Source organism: Gossypium raimondii, chromosome 12 (genome assembly GCF_025698545.1).
Source record: "Gossypium raimondii isolate GPD5lz chromosome 12, ASM2569854v1, whole genome shotgun sequence".
Taxonomy (NCBI): Eukaryota; Viridiplantae; Streptophyta; class Magnoliopsida; order Malvales; family Malvaceae; genus Gossypium; species Gossypium raimondii.
Window position 1 is genome coordinate 42559876 of NC_068576.1, and position 26761 is coordinate 42586636.

The 26761-nt window shown below is 31.2% G+C and overlaps 2 protein-coding genes and 2 long non-coding RNA genes across 6 annotated transcripts; 3 read left to right on the forward strand and 1 right to left on the reverse strand.

Annotated features, from left to right (window-relative positions):
- The first annotated feature begins 1358 nt into the window (after positions 1-1358).
- Positions 1359-5224, forward strand: LOC105764248 (GDSL esterase/lipase 6). The gene is made up of 4 exons (XM_012582770.2): positions 1359-1611; positions 1702-1847; positions 4416-4881; positions 4948-5224. Exons 1-4 carry the CDS (start codon positions 1374-1376, stop codon positions 5184-5186), a joined length of 1089 nt encoding a protein of 362 aa, XP_012438224.1. The 5' UTR covers positions 1359-1373; the 3' UTR covers positions 5187-5224.
- Positions 5225-6857: 1633 nt separating this feature from the next.
- On the forward strand, positions 6858-8685 carry LOC105764250 (uncharacterized). The gene is made up of 3 exons (XR_001124574.2): positions 6858-7635; positions 7741-7820; positions 8376-8685. It is a non-coding gene; the product is annotated as an uncharacterized LOC105764250 (long non-coding RNA).
- Positions 8686-10187: 1502 nt separating this feature from the next.
- On the reverse strand, positions 10188-11102 carry LOC105764251 (uncharacterized). The gene is made up of 2 exons (XR_001124575.2): positions 10819-11102; positions 10188-10550 (listed from the first exon to the last, which is right to left on the reverse strand). It is a non-coding gene; the product is annotated as an uncharacterized LOC105764251 (long non-coding RNA).
- A 5534-nt stretch (positions 11103-16636) lies between these two features.
- LOC105764252 (zinc finger CCCH domain-containing protein 15) lies at positions 16637-19076 on the forward strand. 3 transcript variants are annotated; one of them, XM_012582772.2, is made up of 3 exons: positions 16637-16962; positions 17061-17685; positions 18337-19076. In XM_012582772.2, exons 2-3 carry the CDS (start codon positions 17083-17085, stop codon positions 18661-18663), a joined length of 930 nt encoding a protein of 309 aa, XP_012438226.1. In that variant the 5' UTR covers positions 16637-16962; positions 17061-17082; the 3' UTR covers positions 18664-19076. The 3 variants fall into 3 exon arrangements, with proteins under 3 accessions (XP_012438226.1, XP_052481347.1, XP_052481348.1); XM_052625387.1 differs by having other exon boundaries at positions 18349-19076; XM_052625388.1 differs by having other exon boundaries at positions 18352-19076.
- Positions 19077-26761: the final 7685 nt, after the last annotated feature.

Consider the following 26761-nt stretch of genomic DNA (forward strand, 5'->3'; position numbering starts at 1 on the left):
TCCTTGATTGAGTTGGTGTCACGTTTGATGAATTCCTTCTAAAAGTTCATATCAAAATAGTACTAGTTAATGAGAGTTACTTTGGAAACAAAAAAAGTAAAGTCGAATTTTTTTGGTTATTCTCTCAATTCGAATAAAATGCAACTGGATCTAGTATGTATGAGTTGGCGATCAGAATCTATATGGATAGAATTTATAGTGGGATCTCGAAAAAGAAGCAATTTCTGCTGGACCTTTATCCCCTTTTTTTTTTTTTGGTTCATTATGGTTTTTATTAGTTGGAACTTCTAGTTATCTTGGTAGGAATTTGATATCTTTATTTCTGTCTCGGGCACTAACTCGGTTTGGAAAATTACAAAAATGACCTTTCGTATTTAAAATAAGTTATATTATTCGATGATATTTTAGTCTTTTCATTTTACTCACAATTTAATCATTTTTTTAATTTTAATATCATACATATTTCACGTGCTATTATTAGTTAGTTTCAAACAATACATTTTATTATTTATTGTATTTATTTTTATACACTTCGTATTCTAAATACGTAGTTTTCGCACGTATACATGTGTGATAGGACTTTTAGTATTGATAATATTTTTGATTGAGTTGGTGTCCCAAGTCAATTTGACACTAACTCAAAATTAATGACAACACCATGATGACCAATTATAATGCATTTAGTACTTTTAATATGATGTATTTACGTACTTAAATTTCATTTTAGTCTCAATTTAATCTATTTTTTTATTTTAATATTACACATTTTTATGTGTTATTATTAATTAGTTTCAAATCATACATTTCTTTGTTTGTTGTATGTTATTCAAACATACATCTATGCTCTAAGTATATAGTTTCCACATGCATACAATTAATTTGATATCAATTCAAGATTGATGGCATCAAACCACACGTTTCACTATTTTTTGTAAGTTATTTTAAATCACATTTATGTGTTCTAAGTACATAATTTCCACAGTGATAAAAATTCTAATAATGATAAATTCACGGGACAGATGGTAAAATTCAGTTTTATTTTTTATTCTCAAGTTTTGAATTTAATATTATAGTATAAATTTTAAAATAAAAACAATATGGTTTGAAATTCATGTCAAAGGAGATTGCTTTCATAGTTTTCCTTGAGCAAATTGATGGAGGTGGAATGGATTTAGCATATATGATGAATTTTAGGGTGAGCTGACATAAGAGAAATAAAAAAGTTATTGTGAGACCAACACCAACCTCGTGCATTCAGTTTCATTTTTGTCTTTTTTCTTCTCTCCTTGAACGTTACATATATTCGGTCACCTTTGTTCTTCACTTAATATAACACCCTCCTCCTTCCTTTACTTTTTCACCATTTCGTCAACATGGAGAAGAAGAACCTTTACACTACTCATCTGCTTATTCTTCTCGTCCTCATTAATCTGTCACCATCCCTAAACGTTCCAGCAATATTTATCTTCGGAGACTCAGTTTTTGATGCCGGAAACAATCATTTTATCAAAAACTGTAGCGTACAGGCAGATTTCCCACCTTATGGCTCAACATTTTTCCACCATCCCACCGGCAGGTTCACTGATGGCAGAACAGTTGCGGATTTCATATGTGAGCTACCTCCTACTTAAGTAGTTGATTTCCTTTTATTTATTTTTAACTAATTAATTATTAGGATTGATTAAAATGGAATGCATGCAGCACAATTTATCGGCATTGGTTTGCAACAACCATACCTAGAGGCACAGATTGCAGTGATGAATGGTAGTAGCAAAGAGTATCCATCAAACGGACTCAACTTTGCTAGCGCTGGGAGTGGTGTTCTGCAAGGAACCAATAAAGACTGGGTATGTAACTCCCATACTTCTTTTTTTCTAGTTTAAGTACATAAAAGCCAAATCATAATTAAAATTTCGTACACTGAAATTCTAATGTTTGGTAACCAAAATGAAATATACCTTCAAAACAATCCATGATGAAAGATTGAACAAAAAGATAATCAGAGTGAAAACAAACTATTTCACCCATAGTTCATTTGCTTTACAATATTAATTCTTTTGGTTCCCAATTGTCTTTCCCAATGATGTTATATTCACAATTTAAACTTATTTTTTTTTAAGAATTGTAATGCTTTTTATCACAACAAATAATACTTATTATTTTTATAAAATTACTATTTTGCTCTTATGACATTAAACTCAATTCAAAGAATTTTTGCTATGTTTGGTAAAAAAAAGGTAGATGTTGAAAAATTAATACTAAAAATTAAGAGTTGAATTTAAGTGATAAAATTTGTTTGGTATATTACTTAAAATTAAATAATTATTATAATTAGAATATTGTTTGATAAATGATAATATAATCTTAAATAAAATAAAATAAATGAATTTATCTTCTTTTAATCTACTTATCATTTTTTCGCATTTAAAAAAAATTTATATCTACTAAATTTCATTGTAAGTTATCAAATGTGTTTTAAAAATAAATTTGCTAATATTACTAACTTTTAATTGATTGAATTTTTCAACAGATAAATAAAATAATATATACACATAAGCGTGAGATTTATGTAAATCAAATGGTATATGATTTTTTTATTCGATCGTAATATTTAACACTTCATTTATGTAAATAAAATGCTATATGATTTTTTTATTCTGATCGTAATATTGAACACTTCATTTATGTAAATCGTGTTTAAATAAATTTCTAATATTAATTTATCTAACTACTTTTTTTATTCATAATAACATCCATCTCCCAATTCATAATGCAAAAAAAAAAATGCATTAATTTCATTATATGTAATAAAAATATCAAATCAATTCAAAACTTGAAGTGTGCAACATATATGATTATATTGCTAAACGAATTGACCTTTTTATTTGGTGAACAAGAAAGAAATGTCATAGCAACAAGAAGATTAACCAAAATCCCTTGTTAAAGGCTAAAAAAGGAGTAGACAACACTACAACTCGTACCTAAAGCTACACAAGATTTACTAATGAGGGCAAGGAAGTCCATCCTTGTTCAGAATCAGAGTCAACGAGGATGGGGGCATTTCAACCCAACCTTTTGGTATCATCCCATCCCTGTAACCTTTGCTACCCAATTGTCAGCATCGTTGGCAGAATGCCTAGCCAAGGAAAATTCTTGGTTCAAGAAATGTTCCCTAAGTTGATAACCATTTTCAAGGGTTGGAGTGGTTCTCCATCTTCTACTAGATTTAGGTTTGCAACACTCCTTTATGATCGCTTTGGAATCTGATTCTACAATGACTGATAGCAATTTTAAACCTTAGGCCAACTAAACAACTTCCCTCACAGTTAAAGCTTTATCTTCCAATGCATCCTTCACACATAGTTGTTTACCCCTACCTCCAACCAGCTTTCCATGGGAATCTCTTGAACTATCCTCATTGCACCTCAAAGATTACCTTCCAAGAAGGCACCATCACAATTCAGTTTAGTCCTATCCTTCTCGTAGGGGACACTATTTCCTTTTACCATTTTCCAGTACTGTAGTAGAATGCATATCTTTCCTGTCTTCAATAAGTAATCCCGACGTTTCAGAAACTACCGAAGCTTCAAAACAGTTCCTTGAACATCAACTTTCTTTTTTTCCTGCCACAACATCTCACCTTCCTTTCCATATACGCCAAATTGTAGCTGCCACTTTAATCTTATCCTCTATATATACCCTAGATGATAATTCCACAAATCACTCCTTAGAACTTTTAATTCCCAAAGTCCCAATTTTTTACCGAGCTCCAACGCTTCTTTCACCTCTTTCTGCAAAGCCTTGTTTCGATTAAGAAAGTCAAAACCGGATAATGACTCATTAGCAATTTTGCCTCCAAGAGATTTGGTCATAGGTTTATTATTCTTACTCTTTCTACGTTTCCCTAATCGTTTAAACCCCAATTTTGATGTTCTTTCTTCCTCAATCTCAAACAACGATCTCACTTTTCTTGTTTTAGATTTAGTGAGTGGTGTTTCAAGGCTGACTAAATCTTCAATGGTAACACCGTTGCCACTAGCATCCCCTCTGCAAACACTCTCCGAGCTCGTCGGTTAACTCATCCATTTGCGCTTTTGGTTACCAACCTTATTAATATAATGGCGTTTATATGAAATGTTTGAATAAAATAATTAAAAAAAAGATATTTAACTATTGAACTATAGTTTAAATAACATTTATTTATGAATCTATTTATAATTAAGTTGTTAAATAATATTTTTATAAATATTATTTTAATATTAATTTCTTTCACTCATATAATTGGTTGGAGTATATATTTATGATTATAAATTTATTTTGATATTATAAATATTACTATAAATTTTGTGACGTGCATATGCTGAAATTTAGAGTTTTATGTTACTAACAGTTTGGTGATTGATGGCACGCCACAGGGAGTGCTACCAATCCAAGAACAACTACGACAATTCAAAACATTAATAGAACAAAAAGCGATAAATAGAAGTGTAGTCGAGAGGTCTCTTTTCTTTTTGGAGTCGGGATCTAATGACATATTCAATTACTTCCTTCCATTGGATACCCCGAAACTGGATCCAGACGCCTATGTAGAGGCCATGGTCAAAGAAGTAACCAACCTAACTGACCAAATTTACAAAGTGGGTGCTCGCAGAATTGTTGTGTTTTCACTAGGTCCAGTTGGGTGCGTTCCAGCAAGAGCCCTCTTGCCTGCTGCCCCCATCAAGCGCTGCTATGGAAAGATGAATGCAATGGTCAAGAAATACAATAAGGGATTGGAGAGCTTGGTAAATGATATCCCCAGAAGGCACCCTGGTGCCATTGGTGTTTATGGAGCAGTTTATGACACTGTACAACACCTCCGGGCAGCTCCAACTCGCTATGGTATGATTTTTATGTAAGCGTAAGGATTTATAAATGCTATGTACAATAACACGCTTGATTGAGCAGGTTTCTCTAACGTGAGTAGCGCCTGCTGTGGAGATGGACCTCTGGGAGGGGAGGTGCAATGCGGTAAGGAAGGATATAAAATTTGTCAAAATCCTCAAGGGTTCTTGTTCTGGGATTACTTCCATCCAACCCAACACACCTATGAACTTATCTCCAAAGCTTTATGGGAGGGTAAAAAATCTCGAATTAGGCCTATTAATGTAAAGACTCTAACCAATCTTACCCTCGCGCTTGCTTAATGTTATTTCTTATATATTTATTGGTCTTAATTCTTTTCTCCTTGTCTCCTTATTATTCATCCAAGGTTTTTAAGCTCAAGTATTATAACTTTGCTTTCCAAAATGTTTAAGAGGTGTACTAGCTTTCCTTATTATTCGTCTCATAAGGGAAGATATTGTTGTTGTAATATAACCAAAACAGTTAATTGCAGCAGATATCAAACTATGATACTCATTTTAATATTATATAGCTAAATTTAAAAAAATAATAATAATACATTGCAATATAACTTTTGAAAGTAAAATTGAAGAAAGAGAGAGCGGATAATAAAGCAGAAAACTTCAAAACTAAGATTTTTACAACATCCATTCTAACAACAAAAAGTTTCTTACATTTTTCATCTTAGATTATGTCGTATAAAATCTGATATATCATTTAACGATTAAATTAATGCTTCTAGTAATGAAAGGACATGATTGATATAACACTGGCAGTTTAAAACGAATTGTATTTGGTGACACAAAATTTATCGTCACCACGTTCAACACGGTGTGTCACTAAAGATTAAGAATGACGATGTATCAATTTTCCTTGTGTATTTTGAGAATATAGTATTCTGTGACAACAAATAGTGTTAGGGAATTATATAAGATTTCCTCATTAATTATTCATGTTTAGATAAAATGGGTTTTGAGATTTTTATAATGAATAATTGTTATTCCTTTTATCTCAATGGTATTTTCTATGTTTTGTACAATTGGTATAATTGTTATTCTTGTACATTTTCGATTATGATGTGTATGTTTTTAACACAAAATATTAAAAGATCAAAAATGAATTACTCAAATTAAACTTATAATATTTAGTATTGTAGTTTAGGTCTCATAAATAAAGTTGTCCATGCGTCAGGTCCTAACAAAATTTTAGGCCCGATTGATAGGCTCGAGCCTGATTCAAAAAATGGGCCTAATTTTTGCCCAAGCTCAACCCAAATAAAAATGCTAAAACTTGGGTTTGGTCCGGCCGTATTAATTTTTTTATTTTATTTTTATATAAAAAATTTTAAAAATATAATATATCAATAAACTAAATACATTAAAATAAATATTTCCCAACAAATTGAAAATAAATTAAAAAGGTCTTTATACTTAAATAACACTAAGAAATGTGCAACTTAACAAGCAAATACCTCTAAAATAGTAGCAAAATTAACAATAAAACAAGAGTTATATAATATTCGAACAATAACTATAAAATAATAGTAATATAATAATAAAATGATAGTTAAACAGTGGGAAAACAACAACAAAACAACAGAATTTTCCTTATTTTTTTGGGTCGAGCTAAAAAAACTTTACCCGAGGCCCAACCTATTTTCTAAATAGACCTTATTTTTTTTGCCTAAACTCTCTCACTTTTTCTACTACGGACCCGACCCAACCCATGGACAACTTTACTCAGTGAGAATTGCATTTTCAAGCTCCATAAAGATGGATTCTTGAATTAATTATTTTCAAACATTTTGAAGTTTGTAAATCTTACTTATTGGACAAAATGACTAAAACTCCTTTTAGGTCTATTTATTTACCAGTAAAATGTTCTATGAAAACTATTTTTTATTTTCTCGGTGAAAAATGAATTTCCACCATAACTCATTTTTCAAAACACAAGAAAATGAGACTTTTTTTAAGAAAATGTCCTACCTTTTTTGTCGATCAGACATTTTCTAATATTTTTCCTCTTCACATCCCAACAAAGAAAAACCTCATTCCCCTTCCCCCTTCGTTGCGACCCAGACCCGATGCTTGCCGCCAGCCAGCAACGCTTCCCAGCACCAGTCATCAGCGTTCATCTTTGATCTTCCCCCTTTCTGCCTTTCATTGCCAAAATCTGCACTGCACCAGTCGACAAACAAACCAGAAAATTCACCACCGCTCTTCCAACCTCGTTTTCTCTTCCTCCTATTTTACCCGTCCCTCCACCTAATTTGGAGTAGAAGTTGAGATTTCTTTGTTTTCATTGGTTTTCTATGCTTTCTTGCATCTGTTCCAAAATGCGTTTTTTAGTCCCTGGAGTAGAAGTTGAGATTTATTTGTTTTCATTGGTTTTCTATGCTTTCTTGCATTTATTCCGAAATGGGTTTTAATTCTTCTATTTCTTGGTGCTCAAATTGGTTTCTGATGTTTTCTTTTTTCATATCATGGGATTTTAATCTCTTTTTTTGCTCTAATAATCATTGGCTCTATTGCAGTTGTTGCAACATTTGCGGGAGGTTTGCAACTTAGACATGTTTACATTATCTTCGTGCAAGTAAGATGCTCTATGAATTACTGGTGTTATCATATTGTCTTGATTGTATATTATTATTTGTGGCTTAAAGAACCGGTGGTATTGAGCAATTGGCTGGATATGATGCAAGGATGGTTCTGATTTAACATGTGCAGATGTTACTGATGGAGAAAAGATAGTGTAGGATAACTCTCTTTCCGTTTCCGTTTCCGTTTCCTTTTCCTTTATCCGTTACTCCTTGCTTTTTCATGATTGAATTCTTGGAACTTTTACCATATTGAACAGTAAAAAAATAATTATACCAAGCAGATGTGATTGAACCAACTTGACTTTGAAGATCGCTTCGTCACATATCAAATTGAGAGGTAGGTGCCCCTTGATTTCCTTACGGATCTTAATAAGTTTTTGTGATTATTTTTCATGAATTTAGATATCATTGGGTTTGTTTATATCTATATGAAGTAAACAATCATAGGAAATATCATGATTCTGTTTAGCAAAAATTTGCAAAATGTGTTATGTCAGAATTGCTTTCAGGGAGAGAGTAATCGAAGATTAAGCATATTGAAATCAGACTTTTGTCGGATTATGTGAGTTAATTATGTCAGAAGTCTTGGAGGTGTCCTTACCCCTGCATGTCTGCCTCTATGTTCCATTTATGTTGTAAATTGAATTGTAGTTACCAAGAATTTGAATCTGCACATGGACAATGAAGGATTTAATTTTACTAGCTTTAACCTCCCTCCTTGCTATGTGTTTATGATTCAACATTGATCGTGATTGGCAAGTTTGCATACTGTGATGCGCAGTTACCATACGAGAATTTGAGAGAATATTTTCCATGTCTAATTTTGGTATGCTAATACTTTGTTGTTCATTTGTCTAATTCTTTGTCGGTGTTTGTCTTTGTTTTTTGGAAGATTGAGATTGTGGTGGGAAAAGCTGAGAAACTTGGTGCTATCAATGCAGTTGTATCCTCAAAGAAAGTTTTTGATTAGAAGGCATAGATATTAAAGAAAAGCAGTAGCATTGGAAACTCACTACTTGTCATGAATGATCTTTCCATGAAATAGGAGATAGTGGAGCTAAGCCTTTCTGTCTGTGTATGTGTTTTTCTTCTTTTATCAATCTTTTATAATATTCGAGTATCAATCTACTGTACAGTTTGCACAGAAAGTTTTTAAAAGGATGTATTTTGTGAATATCATTTTGAGCATAGCTGCATTGTCATCTCAAGTCTCAATACTACATTATGATCTCATCTAAGTCGAATTCTTACAGAAGCAAGCATTGTTAATCTCTTAGCAATTTCTATATTAAGCAGAAAAGAGAGAAGAGTTATGACAGATGATTAATATGTTCACATTGGTATTAATAAACTCAATTAAATAATGAAAAGATAAAAAAAATCTAAAATGTATATTTGTTTCATTAAAACAACTTTTATAAAATATTTTAGGAAATTTGTCAAATAACAAAAATATTTTACATAGATTCATCTAAATACCAGAAAATATTAACTTTTTCAAAAAAATAAATTCATTTTCTAAAATTCATTTTCTAACCAGAAAATATTAGCTTTTCAAAAAAGTAAATTCATTTTCTAAAATTCATTTTCGAAACTATTTTCAATCAAACAATCGTAATCTTATTAGTAAAAATGAGCGAACTTGTGATTTATTGGGCCTAATACATAGTGATGTATATAAACCAATGGATACATAAAATAGAGGTGGTTTTCAGTACTTCATAACCTTTACTAATGATTTCAATAGGTATGGGTATTTTTTTTCTCACACGCCATAAATTTGAAATTCTTGAAATGTTTAATGAGTTTAAAAAAGAAGTACAAAATCAACTAGGCAAAAGTATCAAGACACTTTGATCGAATCAAGGTGGAGAGTTTTTAAGCTTAGAGTTTGATGAACTTTCGAAGAAATTTAGGATTAACTTGCAACTTACTCCTCATAATACTCTACAATGGAGTTGAGCTTTTGAGAGAAGAAATCAAACTATGTTAGACATGGTTTGATCAATAATGAGTCATGTTAATCTTTTGAAGTTTTTTAGGGACGTGCACTAGATACATCTATTGCATCTACTTTTACACTTAATTGTGTTCTATTTAATTGGTTTAGAAGATTCCATATGATATGTGAACTAGGAAACATCCTAGTATGTCTTTTATGAATATTTAGGGTTATGAAGCTTATGTTAGACATTAAACATCTACTAAACATGAACCCAAATCGAAAAAAAAAAACATCTTTGTGGGATCTTCTAAAGAAACTAAAGGATATTATTTCTTTAGTCTCACCGAGAACAAAGGGTTTGTTGTTCGAACAAGTGTCTTCTTAAAAAAAGAGTTTGTCTCTAGAAAATAAAGTGGGAGAAAAATTGAACTCGAAAATATTCAAGAACTACAAAACATCTCTGATAACATGTTTCATAAGTTGTTAAGAAATAGACAACTGTTGAGGAAATACAACCATCGCATAGATTTATAAAAGAACTCCATGCAGCTGAGATATATGGATTTCTCATTACAACACATGATGATTTTCTACCTAAGGATTAAGGTTATCCCAAGACTTATCAAGAATCAATGACAATCTAAATTTTGAGAAATGACTTAGAAGCCATGAGGTCTGAGATGGATTCTATGTATATTAATTAAGTATGGATCTTGAGTGACCCACTTAAAGGGTTAAAACTTATAGAATGCACGTGAGTTTATTCTATCACACAAACTGACCCTTTTATGTAATAACATTAAAATGAAGTATGCAAGACTTTTAGAGAATAGTTGTAAGAACCCATTTTTGCCCGGGCCCATACCAGCAAAACAAACCCAAATAATCCAAAGTTAAACAGTCCAGTTACATCAAACCCATATTTAAACCCAAACAAATCAAAACCCTAAAGCCCAAATGGCCCAAAATCTAAAACATTTTTCAGCAAAATTTCAGCAGCAAACCCTAGCTGGCCGCCGCATGCCTCGCGTGGCCTCCTCGTCTGCCACCCCCAGCCACCAGGCACCTTCAGCGCACGCCTCTGACACTGCTGCCGTTGGCCCTCCACGCGTGTCAGACCACCTGCAGAGACAAATCAATGCAACCAATAGAATAAACAAATAGCAAATAGGCAAAAAAAAAAAAGAAACAAAAAGTTGTTGAGATTGGCTATAAAGCCAAAAATCAGAGACTTGTAATCTTCTTCTACCTCTTTACGAATCTTGAGAAATAAAAACAAAAAAACAAAGCTTTGAGAGGATTTTCCTTTTATTTCAATCTTTCTTTTTTATCTTGATTTATATAATTGTTTTTTTTTTTCATAAACAAGAATAATAAGAAAGAGACTTACCGGAGAGGCCCCGTGACCGCTTTGTCGGAGAGCCGATCTCCATCGCAAGGGCTGAAGGTTGAGGAAAGGGAGGCTTCGTTCTCTCTTCTTCTTTGTGGGAAAAGAGGCGCTCCTCCCCGAAACCTGAGAAACGGGCTTAAAGGCCCTACTTTGTGCGACGTCGGTCGCCGTTCTCGGGGTGCCGCGGCGGCGCGTGGTGGTCTGGCATTTGGGTTCCTAAGCTAGGCTGAAACCCTAGCAAAGAAAGGGAAAGCCCCATTTGTTTTAAAGCTGTTATAGTGAAAACGGTGCCGTTTGAGGGAGGGAATTTGCACATTCATGCCCTAAAGGGGTAATTTATGCAATTGGTCCTTCTTCTTTGACGCCTTAATGCAATCTGGTCTTTTGATTTTTTTTAATTTGGTCGTATAATTCTTCATGCGTTTCATTTTAGTCCGTATTGGGACTCAATGCATGAGGTTTGGGGATATTTTCCCAATCAGTCCCTAATATTTAAAGCTTGTCCCACTTGGACCCTTAATACCTCTTATTTATTTACAGTTTTAACCCACTGATTCTAGCCCGATTCCAATTTCATCCTTGGTTCTGTAAATATTTATTTTTTATTTTTTCTTTTAAATTGTTTTTGTCTATTATTATTAGTTTTCTTATCTGTTTGGATTTCATCTTTATTTGCTTTTTAAACTATGAAGTTTTTTTTCCTTTTTCTATATATATTTCATTTAACAGTTTTATTACTATTATTTTATTTTTTATTTTAGTTTATACATATCGTTTTAAACTTCCTATCCTATATAACATTCCAAATTTTTTTATATATATATAAATGATATATTGATTTGCTTTTATTGTTTATTTTATTTTATGTTAGGATGCGTTATATATATATATATATATATATATATATATATTAACCATTATAAACTGTTTCATACTACTTTCTTTAAATTGTTTTTTTTTTTATTATTTTGAACTCATTTTATGCGTTATTTCGTTGAATTTGTTTTATTATTATATACCTTTTAAACACAACTTATTTATTTTTAAAATGCTTCATTTGTTTTTCTTTTCAAAGATTTTTCCTTTCTTATATTATGTATCTTATACTTATATATGTTTTTTTAAAATTGACTTATATATTATTAACCTCAAATTTCTTGTTTGACATTATTTATTTTAAACTCATCACTATCATTTTAACATCGTTTTACATCTTATTCGATTTTATTTTGCTTTTACATTTTCTTAATTGTTTGTCTAATTAATGGGTCTTTATTTATTAATGTTGGTATTTAATTTAGATATGTTGCGTGTTCATTGCCGTTGAGCGTACTATAATTTGCTTATTCATATCCTTGTATATTTGTCATGCATTGATGTATCATTTTATTCATAAATTGTTACGTCATATTCCGTTATCATTCAATTTCATTTCATCACTTCAAAGTTACGCTCGATTTTGCACACTCCAATAATAAATCATTGTATCTTATCCTAAATAAAACAAATGCATCTCGTTCGAATATTGTACTCGCAATTATTCAAAAAAAGGGAAAAGTTTTAAATTAAGGCAATATTTCGCGTTTGGAAAATTCGAGAAAACGTGCCCTAATGTGCTGGGTTTCGATTTTTCGTTCGACCAAATAGCCAAATATCCTTTTAAAATTTCAATAATAAAGGCAATATTCCGTATTTGGAAATTCGAGAAGTCGTGCCCTAACTTACTCTAAATAACCGAATATCCTTTTAAAATTAAAATAAATGAGGTTTAAATAAAAAATAACAGGCAAACTTACTCTCAAAATACGAGGTGTCGGGTCCTAACTTACTGGATGTGACATCTTGTTACTTCGAGATAAGAAGGCATTTTTCCATTTTGATTTATTCGAGTAATTTTAAAATAACACACATAAAGAAGGATCGTATTTTTAAATTCTTTAAAGTTCTCAATTTTCGACACCAAGACATTAAGTAATCAACTAGGTACCAATTTTGGGCGAATCGAGGGTGCTAATCCTTCCTCGTACGTAACCGACTCCCCAACCTGTTTTTCTGAATTTCGTAGACCAAAATCGTTGTTTTAATAAAAATTAAATCGTTTATTAAAAACAACCACTTTTTGAGGTGACCCGATCACACCTCATCAAAAAAAGATTGGTGGCGACTCCCGTTTTCGCTTTTATTTTCAAAATCCAAGTCGACCCCGTTTTCACAAAAAAATAAATTTACTAGATATTAATGAAGAATTTAAAGTGTATATTAATGGGTTTTTTTTAAGGTTCTATTATGGTGTAAAAAAAGTGACTGACAAATGAGCTTCAAAGATGCAATATAGTCCAATAATTTTCTACATTTTACAATGATAGAAATAGTCCATTGAGCACTGTAGAAATTCTTTATATAATAATCTAGAAATATAAAAGATGATGAGGCAATAGAAAGAAACTATTTTATGTGTTTTGAATGTGTCATACAGATAAAAGTTCACTCCTATTTATAGGAGGTCTTATGTCTCTTCATAGGGACATGGATAGTCATATATTTAACAATAAACGTAATTATTCAATAGATATTTACTTGAATAATTTTGACTATTTATTAATAATCAAGTGACATAACTTTTCAATGTAGGAGACATAACTCATCACTATAAATAACGACAACTTTTAATTAATAACAAAGTAACATAACTTTTATTACTTATATAATTTTTATTTATTTTAACTGAAAAATTTTGGCTGTAAAAAATGCATATCTCTATGCTTATAGATCCATTTATTTATATATAACCAAAGAATCATCTCATGTGGAAGTTGATATTATCTGTTAATTGTCTTTGAAGTAACCATCTTTAACAAACACCTACAAAATATATGCATTTGCTGTTAGTTGTAATGATTTAGAACTTGTGCTGTTGTATCTCAAGGCAATACATGGGCTAAACTCCTTTGATTACATTGATGGCACTACACCCACCCAAATCTATGCTCTTTACGACCGACATGAAAGGAAGGTAATTTTAGTTACCCCTTCCATTACAAAAACATTATTTACTTTTTACATATTAATAATTAGATGATAAACTTTATCAAAATGATATTTTTATCATTTCAATTTACGTAAAATCTAAAAATATGCGCTTGATGAAATTCAAACTTAAAATACAATAATGTTCAATGTCTACCATTTTAACTAAAATTTCATTTCATCTCTAAATCATTTTTATAAATATATTTGCTATATAAATTTTTTCCTACTATCTATTTAAGTAATTCATTAACAAATAAAAAATTTGATTACATGGTATGATTTAAATGGATTAATACAATAATTTTTGCTGTAAAAGCATTCAAATGTCATACATGGATATTATTTGTTGTGTGAATGCTCCCAAAATAAAAACAAAAAGAGTTGAATATGGTAGAAAATCATTGCCTAAATATTATTTATCAGCACCAACATTTGATGTGAAATAAGAGATGCTGCTAACGTTGTTTTTAGCTATATCAGCTAAGAGTCATACATCAAGTTAGCAGGTTGATGAATGGAAAAGAAACTCTCATAATCAGCACTTGGGATGATAATTGAGAGACACCATGGGAGACTGCGCTTGGTCCCTTTGCCTGATAAATCCCCAGCAACAGCAACGTGGGCAAAGAGCTAGCTAAAGCAGTAGCATGCCCTAACTGAAATGAAAATGAAAGACGAACCTAAATGTTAATTACAACAAAGATTTATATTAACAAGAAATGTATGCCTAACTTAACAACCATGACAATAGCTCAAATGGGTTTTGATTGGAAGATTTACTCTCTTTTTTGTAATTCAATTAGAAGGTTTGAAATTGGAGAAAAGGAGGTAGTTGTAGTTGTGATAAAGAAGCAAACTCTGAAATAAATTAAATATGACAATTTTGTAAAGCTCCCCTCTTTCACAAAATCACCTTCTCATTTAACTTCAATTCCAAGCAAATTATACAATCAAATGCCCCTCTAACCGCAACCGCCCCTTGCATTTCATGTACCTTCTTCACCTTCCCTAATTCCATATTTATTTATTTATTTATCTTACTCTTCGAATCAAAAATATCATTTTCAAATGCATCTTTTCCGTTCTATGTGTTTTACTATTGCACTCAACATTTATTAATCTTAATTCCATTATATTATGTGTATATTTATTTTATCATTTAATTTATTACATGAAACTTTTTTCAATTTTAAAATATAGAATATTTATCTATCAATACATTATTTATGCTTCTTACTAATTTGGTTCACCCATCTCAATTCTGAATTTATGGAAAAAAATCACCATTTATATTAAGTAATTTAAACTTATTTTCTCAAATAAAATTTGAACCCTTACTTTAACTTTACTATTTGAACTAAGGTCACTTTTAATTTTCTTATCAATTTTAATATATGAATTATTTGCATATCTATACTATATTTAAATAACTTATTGAAGTTGTGTCACTCTTTAATCAAGCAATCACCAAAATTATTCCTTATAAAAATAATAAACATTATTATAGGGATATTCTAGTCAATTCAAATCATATAAAATCCGGAAACTTTTATCATTTTAAAACATCTAAAATCTAAAAAATTGCAGTTGATGTCATTTGCAACCAAACCTCGTACTTATTTATATATATATATATATATATATATCTTTTATCATTTCAATTAAATTTTTATTTAGCTTTTAAATATTTTTAAAAATATTTAAAAATATATTTGTTACATTAATATTTTTCATTACATCTCGAAGGAGTTATAATTTAGTATATATTAAATAAGTGATATAAATGAGTGAATTATAGTTCATCCAACCATTGGATTAAACATTCAAGATTTGATGATGATTATCCCCCCCCCCGGACCACTCTGGGCTGTTGAAACTTCAGAGATACTAAAAAGGAAAAGGACCCTTAAGGCTATCTTGGTAAATATAATCAAACCTAGAGAATTTATAAATATGTTAATAACTTACAATTTATTAATATATCAAATTTTGCGAGGGATCTTCTTATACAAGAATAAAATTAAAAAATATTTTAACGATCTAACTGTCGAATTTCATATCACATTCATATAAATCATGCGTGTCAAATTTGACATAACTATATATTTGATTTGTATAAAAAATTCCAACCGTTCAATAAATATTAATATATACAATATTTTAGATTAATATAATAGAGATATTGGATTGGTTAAAAATTTACATACACAATAATAAATGTATTTCTCCATCAAATTTTATATAAATAAAAGTACATTGGTGAATTTAAAATTAAAAAGAATAAGTTGCTTACAAGAAAAGAAAAAAAATGAAAATTTAAGAGTGGAAATTATTTATTTTACAGTATAATTTATAATATAGTAATTATGATTTGAAATGTTTATTATATTATTTAAATTATTAAACTAATTTCTATATCTAAAATTAATTAAAAAAACTTAATATGAGGTGGAGTTAACAAACTAGTAATTTGTAAAAGGTGAAGAGTTTGGAGAAGTTCTTGGCCTGCGACTCTACCCTTGCTTAAGCATAATAATCTAAGATAAAACTCATTTATTGGGTAACAAACCCAGTTCACTGACTTGAAACTTAATTGTTGGTGTTACAATATCTCTCACTTATCCCTCATACTAATATATATAAAATTGTAACTGTAATTGTGAAAATTGCGTTTAATTTATTTTTTTATTTCATTATTACATCAATAATAATTAAATCCACTATAAATTTCCCCTCCAAACTCTTTTTTGATGAAATCAGGCGACCCACTCCATCCAACGACGTTTAATCGATTAGAGAATCACAAATTAGATTAAGCAAATGACTTAAATACCCTTAAGGAAATGCTTAATAATGGTTTGAAAATCCAATCGAGCGCAAAGGGTAATTCTGTTTAAACGGTTTTAGAAACCATCAACTTTTTCCTTCCCTCCAATTCTCTCTTGCTATAATAAACCAGTCTTCTTCTTCTTCCACTTTCCTTTTCTTCTTTTGCCTCTCTCCAAACAAACAAAAAGAATACATATATATTATATATATCAAAAAAGAGATTTCTCACTCACTCTCTTTCGCTGTTCTGAAGAGAAAATCACTAGTGTTACAGTTAAGGTTCAGGTGAGCGTCAAATTTTCTCAATTTCAATGAAATCTACTTTCTGATGTTTTTTATTCGATATCATTTTTTTTAGATTTTTTTTCTGTTATTCCTAAAAGCTTTTCCAAGCTTCGTTCGGAAATGCAAAACGACAATTTTGCAACCGTCTATGGCGACCTCGCAGCCAAGCAATCGAAAGATCACCAGAGCGACGGAGTTTTCTCTTCCTCCACCACCTCGTCCTCCACTTCCGCCGCTTCTGTCTTCGCTCTTTACCATCCTCGCATCCTCATGCAACAACATCAAGATATGATCAACCGCCACAACCTCTGCCTCACTCGCCTCCGTGAAGCTGCAAAGGAAGCCGAGGCCCTCCGCCAAGAGAATACCTCCCTTCGATCTGCCAACCGAGACCTCAACAAGCAACTCAGCGCACTGATCCAAGCCTCTGTGCAGAACCACTTTTCATCATCTGATTACAATACCACGCCGTTTGAGTTGGTGAACGCGTTGCGAGGACTTTGTCTCGGTAGTGGCGGTGGAGGAGAGGTAGATGTTTCTGATGAGAGTCCGACGAGTGTGATGGAAGGTGGTGCGGTGGACGTGGAGCGGGTCATGTTACCTAAGAGCATATCTGTTAGGTCTAATGGATATCTGAAGATGATGAATCAAGCTGGAGCGAGTCATCGTGGTAAAACTCGTGGACCAACTCGGACTGGAAATACCTCTCAACTCAGTGGAGCGGTGAGTTTGATTCTTTTTCTTTTTCTTTTTCTTTTTCTTTTTCTAGTTCTGTTTGGATGCAAATTCGTAATTGCCACTAGTATTCCCTTTTGTTTTTATTTTATTTAATGAATGCCTTCTTTGGCTTGGCAATGAAGCAATAAGCTAACTAAATCAATCATGTTAAGACGCGAGTTTCATTATTTAAGACTACTCTCTTTCCTTTAATTTTTATTTTTTTAAATAAATAAAATTGTTTGGGGGCTTTGGCAAGAACCTAATTCAACCGAGTCTGTTACTGTCCTCTATTTTGGCACTATAAGATGACAATTGCATAGTTTAGACAATTTATTAAGCGAGTAAAACTAGGGTTCACATTTACTGTTAATTCAGAGAATTTAAACTCTTTTACTTCCAATCTCCGGATTCACGGGCAGCGTAACTGAAATCTAGTGAAACAGTCCCAAACTTGTTACCCTTATCAAGAAATGTGCTTGGACATGTAAGGTTTGTGTATTTATGAACAGTCTTGTGGCCGCTGGCCGTAAATTAGAAATTAAAATGAAATTATTCATTTATATATATAATAGTAAATGCGAACAGTAATAGGTTTACATTTGATTCTTGTTCTCCTTCAGTCCTTAAAATGGAAATGCTGACTAATCCTTTTAGGTGAATGTGCAGCAGAAGGTGTACGTTCAGGGCGGAAAGAAGGAGGAAGAGCCGCTTGAATTGGAAGTGTACAACCAAGGCATGTTCAAAACTGAACTCTGTAACAAATGGCAAGAGACTGGTGCCTGTCCTTATGGCGATCACTGCCAATTTGCTCACGGCATTGAAGAGCTCCGCCCTGTAATCCGCCACCCTCGCTACAAGACTGAGGTTTGCAGGATGGTTCTTGCTGGTGATGTCTGTCCCTATGGGCATCGATGCCATTTTCGCCATGCACTTACTGAACAGGAGAAGTTCATGGACCACCTCAAGCCCAGGAACAGGTAAATAATGGGAGAACAACATATTGGTTGCTTGTTGTAGAGATCAATGTTCATAATCATAATCATAATCCTGAATCCCCAAAAATTTGTTAAAAGTATTATATGCATAAGGTAGGAAGGAAGTTTACAGGTATGGTGGACGTATATACAATTGGAATAATTAGAATCATAAAAAGCACACAAGTTAGTAGATGGAGATTGGAAGAGGCTTTGTGGTCCCGGAAGGTGGGAGATTTGTTGAGGTTATTAGAGGTATTCACTTTTTTTTTTTTCTTAATATCATTGTTTCTTCCAGTATGATATTAAAGCATAATCCTTACGTGGGATATTTGGTATGCTTAAACCAATCCAATGTGGAACAAAAAAAGATAAGAAAAGAAAAGCATTAATAGTGATGATGTTCTTGATTCTGGCAAATTAAGCATCTTCTGTTTGGAGTCAATATGATATTGGTATTGTTAGTGTCATATAACTTTGATCGACCACTTTAAATGCGATACGGTTTTACTGTATGAACAACAATATAAAAAAAATTAAGTACGGCAGAAAATTGAATTATGATTAAGAACTCTTTATTTAAGGAATTTTTTCCCATATGTTTGTGTCACGAGGCCATTATCATGATAAGCTTCTCTCGCATTTTTTACTATCCAGCCAGTAAGGAATTGAACAATAAAGGGCTGCCCATATACCACTTAACATGAGCAGTACCTTCTTCCTAAGAAACATGTTTGATATGCAATGCACTCTCGCCTATATGCCCAAAACCTCACTTTTTCTTCTTCGATGTGGAACTAATGTACTATAAGTCTTTTAGAGTCTTTGACATAACATATGCTAGGTGACCAGTAGTTTGGTTATGCCCATGGAATAATGGAGTTTTGAATTCAAAACTTTATATATACTAAAAATTGGGAGACCACTTTGTTAATGAAAATTAATAAAATTTTCAAAAATTTTATAAAAGGGAAAATTAGGAATATAAAAGGAGTTATTTTGGGTCCTTATTGTAAAAAATAAAAGAAATGTATAATATTGTAAAGAGACGATAAAATTTTAGTTTTCTAAAATAAATATTATATATTTTTTATAAGTAAAAAAAATTCAAAATGGAAAAGTGGTCAGTAAAACATTTCATGGCCAATAAAAAAAAATGTTCTGAAAACTAGATCGGAGATTGAACCAATCGAGTCTCACGATTACCGGTTGAGTCTTTTCGATTATCAATTCAATCGATCAAACTGGTTGAATCAATTGGATCACCTAAATAAAAGAATCGTGTACATTCAAAATGATAATGAAAATTATTCTTGTTTAGAAAACAAATATGAAGATGCCCTATTCCGAAAAGAAGATGTCAAAATTAATCATGAAATTAAAGAAAAATTCTTCGAAGCATTCATTGAAGAAGATGAATATTGTGATTCTCAAAGCTTAATTGTGCACAACATGTTGAATGCATAAAAGGGGGGGGGGGTGGAGACAGCTCGAAACAAAGAGATAATATATCCGTACTCAAAGCCTAATCCAATGTAAACTTTGTTCACTCATCTTTGATAGTGGAAGTTGTGCTAATGTGTTGAGTACACTCTATACAATCTTCAATGGCTTAATTGAAGTTAAGGTAATTAAACATTCTTTAATTTCTTTTAAAATTGGAAATTATACTTACGAGATTTGGTATGATGTAATTTCCATGCATGCTAGCCATCTACTTTTAAGGTGACCATACTGGTTTCAATTGAGATGTGGTTCATCATGGTAAATTGAACCGTTATTCTGTCATCTTCAAAGGAAAGAAACACGTTGACTCCGCTATCTCCTAAATATGTATACCGAAGTCAACTCAAGATGATGATATTTTGTGAGAAGGTAAAGGGAAGTAAGGAAAACACTTCGAAAAAGGTTGAGAAAAAAGAGACCACTAAAGGAAAAAGGCAAAATAATGATCCAATGGTATGTGCATCCTCTTATGAAAAAAAAAGCAGAGGACAAATAGATCAAGCTATTTTATAAGGAGAGAGATGTTAGGAAAACCTTTAATTTGAAACAAACATTTTTCCTACTTAGGTTTAAGGAAAATTTTCTAACCTTATCTAACCTTAACAAAAAAAAATTCTAGTTTCTTTATATGTTTTTCATAGGATTATGCCGATAGGTTTCCCAAAGAGACGCCTAAAGGATTGCCACCTTTTTGAGGTATTGAACATCAAATTGACTTCATTCCTAGTTCCATTATTCCAAATAAACTAGCTTGTCAAAGTAATCTTGAGGAGGAAAAGGAATTACAAAAGCAAGTGGAAGAACTTTTAGAGAAGGGATTAGTTTGAGAAACCTTAAGCCCGTACGCAATTATGATATTATTGGTACCTAAAACAGCTGATAGTTTTCTAAAGTTCATTGATTGTAGAGCTATTATTGGTACCATCAAATATATGCATAGTGTTTCTATTTTCATTAAGATAGATATTAAAAAGTGGTTATCATTAAATTAGAATTAAAGAAGAAAACGAATGGACAAGTGCTTTTAAAATTAAATATGAACATTATGAATGGTTAGTTATGTCTTTTGATTTGACTAATACATCTAGTTATTTTTGAGATAGTTGAATCGTGTTTTAAGGCCTTAGGGAAATTTGTTGTGGTTTACTTTGATGGTATACCAATCTATAGATACTTGTATTAATGATTATGTTGAACATGTTATATTAGTATTAAAAGTTTTAAGGAACAACAACTTTCTGCTAATCTTAAAAAGTGTACTTCTTGCATCAATAAATTAATCTTTTTAGGTTTTGTTATTAGTGCTAAATGTATCAAAGTTAATGAATAAAATGTAAGTCTTTTGTGAGGCATGTTCCTTAGTCGATTTTCGAGGTGAGATCCTTCTATGGACTTGCTAGTTTTTATCATCGTTTTGGGAAAGATTTATCCATTGTTATTTCCTCTTTGCTCGAAATAATTAAAAAGGATGTGGGATTTAAATCGGGTGAAAAGTAAGACATGACTTTCAACACCTTGAAAGTTTAATTATATAGTGCACAAATATTAAAGTAACATGTTTTTCTAACATTTTTTAACTTGAATGTAATGCTTTTAGTGTTGGGATTGGTGCAATTTTGATGTAAGAAAAGAGACCTATTTGCATTTTTTAGTGAAAAGTTGAATGACACTATCTAAATTATTCTACCTATGATAGGGAACTTTATGCCTTAGTTCGAGCATTTGACATATGCAACACTACTTGCTTCCAAAGGAGTTTTTCATCTGTACTGATGATAAATCTCTTAATCACTTAAAGGGTCAAGGTTAGCTAAATAAAAGGCATGCTAAGTTGGTCGAGTTTATTGAGATTTTCCCATATGTAATTAAATATAAGTAAAAGAAATGATAATGTTGTAGTTGATGATTTATCCAGAAGATATTCCTTAATAACTACTTTGAGTGTTGGCATTCTAGGATTTGAACATATTAAGGAATTATATGTTGATGGTTCTAACTTTGCTTCTATATTTAATGTACCGACCCAATTTTAACAAATGTCAGAAAATACTATTTTAGAACCCAAATTGTAAACCTAGTCCATGAGATTATAATAGGAGGATTTATGAAGTTAAAATGAATGTATTAATGAATGATTGAGTAATTAAATCAAGAAAATCATTAATTAAAGTTCAGGGACTAAATTGTAAAAGTTAAATCATTATTGAATTTTAAATTGGGAAATGGTTGAAGACCCGATTGACAATTAACCAAAGGATCCAAATGGTTATTAAACCATTGCTTTGTATAAGATAGTGGAAGTGGATGATGAAATCCACTTAATCATCTATTATAACTATAATATAGAAAATAAACTTAAATTTATTAAACAAAGCATGATTTGTTAAACTAATTAAATATTATTCTAAGTATATATATATTCATAAGTAAGAGATGACAACATCATCATCTTTCCCTTTGATTTAGTTGTCCATGCCCTAAAAAGAAGAAGGAAAACTTCTTCTTCTTTTCATTGTGATCCAAAATTAATCAAGGTAATTAAGTTCTTTCCTTAAAATTTTTATGAAATTTGAATCATGAGAGCTTGGTATGTTAAAGGTTAAGTTAGAAATTAAGTTAAGTTTTATAGATAATTTTATGACATTACATGCCAAATTGAATAAAGTGAAAGTTGTTAGGAGATTATGCTATAGACTAAAAGTGTAAGGTCCCTAATGAAAGAATATGAAATTAGATTTTATTCGATGTTAAATATCGAAAAATACAATTATTTCGGACATTAGGATTCAAAAGGGTTAAATAGGGTCATACATCTTATGACATTATTGTTGGTGAGCCATTGAATGGCTATTACATGTCTAACTTATTCCATTGATTGTGTGTCTATATACTTGTATAGAGAATGAATTGGAAAGAAGTGTAATATCATGAAAATTACTACTGTAATACCCCGAAAATTACTACAGAAGAAAGTACGTATCCTTGATATAGTAAAATAAGGAAATAAAATGAAAAAAGGAAATTTTGAGTTATGACAACATTGGGAAGTATATTATGATATATTAATTCAAAAAAGATTAAATCGCAAAAGTGAAAAAGTTTTGTTGATTAAGAGTAAATACTCAAAATTTGAGGGGTAAAGTGTAAATATGAAAAGTTAAAGGACCAATGGTGAAAATATTTTAAGGGTGAAATAATATAGAAACTAAGGAAAACGGATGAATTAGGACCAAATTGAAAATGTGAAGAATTTTGAAAGACTAAATCGTAATTTTATCAAATTAAGTGATGACTCAATGATGGAATTTTAAAGATTATAAAGGAAAAATGGTAAATTAGAAGAGAGAGAAATCTAGAAGGCAATGATGATGTGGAGATATTTTAGATTAATTAATTAAATAAATATTAGGTTATTAATATTTTAATTTAATTTTTAAATAATATTTTATTATTTTTTATTATTTTATTATTTTATTTAGTATATATATAAGAAAAGGAAGATGAAGAATCAACATCCCACCATTTTTTCCCATGCACCAGCGTGAGAAGAAGAGAGAAGGAAAGAAAGTTTTGCTTTCTTTACAATTTGGTCCTTGCACCAAAAATTCACCATTTTTACCTAGAAATCAAAAGAATTTCCATATCTATCAAGAGAGAAAGATAACAAGGAGACTATGGGGAGCTAGAATATCAAATTAGATTCAAGAAAGAGAAGCTGGAGGAGAGAGAAAATCAAGTTAAAGGTTGAAACTAATAGGACAAGGTAAGAACATCAAGATTTCAATATATTTTTAAGTTTGATATTATTGAAAAAGCATAGAAATGATGTTATAGTAGAGTTTTCTTATATAAGGTCTTATGTTCTTGATATATTAGTGAAGGAAATAAGTAAAACTGATGAGAAATATTATAGAGAAAGGGAATAAGGGAGTTATAAACTTAGTAATCAACATCTTACACTAAAATAGTTTTGAACAAAGAGCAGTAGGTTAATTTTGAAAAATCACCATAAATTGTGGAGATTGAATTAGAGGATGAAAAAAACTATGAAATTAAATATTATTGAGTCTAGTTTCTCATAGAAGAAACGGTGTAAGTAATGGAATTGTAAATCATGAGATATAATAAATTTTGTGAGACAATGTCAGAATGAATTCGGGTTCCCCTGTTCTGACTTTGGAAAATCATCAAAAATTTTAGAAAAATAATTAGTGGCTTAAATTTATATGTTTAAATACTTAATGAGTCTATTTTCAATAAAATCAAATTTTAACATCATCCAAATCTCGTACTAGGAGATAATTAATTTTTAGTCAAGAAGGGTCGAAACTGTCAGATAGTAGAACAGGGATGACTTTAAAGAATAAACTGCACTTATTGGTTAAACCATAAATTCTGAAAATTTTATGGTAAGAATATATGTGAGTCTAGTTTCATATAAATTTATTTTATCTTAATTCAGATTTTCGTAGCTCAAGATATAAATAATTTGGTGACTGTGACTCAAGTGGACAGCTTTGAATGAACATATAAATAAATAGTGAAATTATAGATAATGTTATATATAAGCATGTTATACACATTAAGGATGTGGAATGGAGAGGAGGAGGAGGAAAATATATAATTATTCAACTAGCATGAGTTTTCATTAAAAAGCGGCTAATTTGCATGTTTTAGGATCATGGACTAAATTGAATAAAAGTAAAATTTTAAGGTTAAATTTGTAAAAATATCAAAAAGTGACCAAATTGCATAAAATGAATTGTTTTATTATTTAAATTAATAAATTGAATGAAATATTAATTTAGATTAAGATTGAGTGGAAATTGAGAAAGTAAAAATTACCAAAATGTCCCTAAATTTTGGTATTTCTACAATTTAGCTTTGTAAGTTCGTATGAACTATTCTGTATAATTTTAATTAAAGTGAATGTCATTTGGTGATGAATATTATATAAATATGTGCTTTATTATTGGAATTGAATTCTTATTGGTAATATGTATAATTATTAGATGTATTGCAATGATTATCGGAAGCTCGATTGGATTGGAAGCTTGTCAGAGATATATCACACTATCTATTGGTTCTATTAGTAATTTTGGATGATTTGATTCTGGTTAAAATGGCATGAATAAGTTAAATTGGCCAACGTTAGCTCATTAATGTTTTGATTTTGATTGGTTATAAATATGAATGCTTGATGAAATGAAATGTTTGTAAATTAATTTGTAAACTTTGGTAATGCTCTATAACCCTATTATGGCGATGGATACGGGTTAGGGGTGTTACAAGAAGTGAAGCAAACAAATGAAAGACTAAAGTTGTAACACCCCTAACCTTTATCCATCACCAGAACAAGGTTACAAAGCATTACCGAACTTTACAAATTAAATACGAACATTTCCCAACCTTTGTTACACATATTAAGAATCAATCATATAACACTCATATTGTCCCTTAGATGGACCCTTGAGGCCCAATATTCACCTTAGAAGTGAATCGGGACTAAACTGGGTACTCAGGGAATTTTTCCCAAAATCTCAAAAATTTTCTTAGAAGCAGGGGACACACACCCATGTGGCCGGCCATGTGAGGAGATACGCCCGTGTCTTAGGTCGTGTGGGCATTTGATATGAGGCACACGACCGTGTCCCATCCCGTGTAACTCTCTGAATTGGGTCACATGGCCAACCACACGCCCGTGTGCTAGGTCGTGTGCAAGGTGCAGAGGTCACATGGCCAAGCCACGCACCCGTGTGCTAGGCTGTGTGTAAAAACCTGGGTATTCTGTTTTGAAATTCAAGGTGTAGGGGACACACGGCCAGACTACACGCCCATGTGCCAAGCCGTGTGTCATACACAGCTGAGACACACGCACGTGTCTCTGCCCATGTGGACAAAAATAGGTCATTTTAAGGCCACTTTTCTCACCCATTTTGACATTAACCTGCACTCAACATTCACATACACCAATATATCCCAACCAAGCAATCAATACAAGCTAAAACATGTTCTCAACATGACATAACATCACAAATATTTCATTTACTTATACCTACCTATTTAACTCATTTCATTGATTTATCAAATTCTACTACTAATTACATACATGCAAACATTTAAGATTCACAACCACAATTCAAACTATTTCATTGCCAAACCAACCCTATAAACCAAAATTTACATTGCAAAAACTACCGAAATAAACTGGATAGTGTAGCTTGATGTGTTGATCCAATCTTTCAACTACACGTTAATCTACAAGAACATTAAACAACACGAGTAAGCTTAATGAAGCTTAGTAAGTTCAATAGGTTAAACATTGATCTATAATAAATTAAATTGTAAATAAATTATACATTTTTCCCTGTCAAATACAATATAATCAATAAACACACTTCCTTCAGATCAATATCAATAATAATATATAAATCTTTCAATTCAATCACATAAGTCTCTTACCATTTCTTACTGAATCAAAGAACGGCTTACGGATATGAGTACATCGTTCTTTTTATGCCATAGTCCAACTATGGTCTTACACATGTATTGCCATGGCCCTTCCATGGTCTTACATTTGTAGTGTCATAACCCAGTTA

Coding starts and splice junctions, on each gene's coding strand:
- LOC105764252 (XM_012582772.2), top strand. CDS start 17,083: ATGCAAAACGACAATTTTGCAACCGTCTATGGCGACCTCGCAGCCAAG. Junction 17,686..18,336: donor CCTCTCAACTCAGTGGAGCG/GTGAGTTTGATT, acceptor TAATCCTTTTAG/GTGAATGTGCAGCAGAAGGT.
- LOC105764248 (XM_012582770.2), top strand. CDS start 1,374: ATGGAGAAGAAGAACCTTTACACTACTCATCTGCTTATTCTTCTCGTC. Junction 1,612..1,701: donor AACAGTTGCGGATTTCATAT/GTGAGCTACCTC, acceptor GAATGCATGCAG/CACAATTTATCGGCATTGGT. Junction 1,848..4,415: donor AAGGAACCAATAAAGACTGG/GTATGTAACTCC, acceptor GGCACGCCACAG/GGAGTGCTACCAATCCAAGA.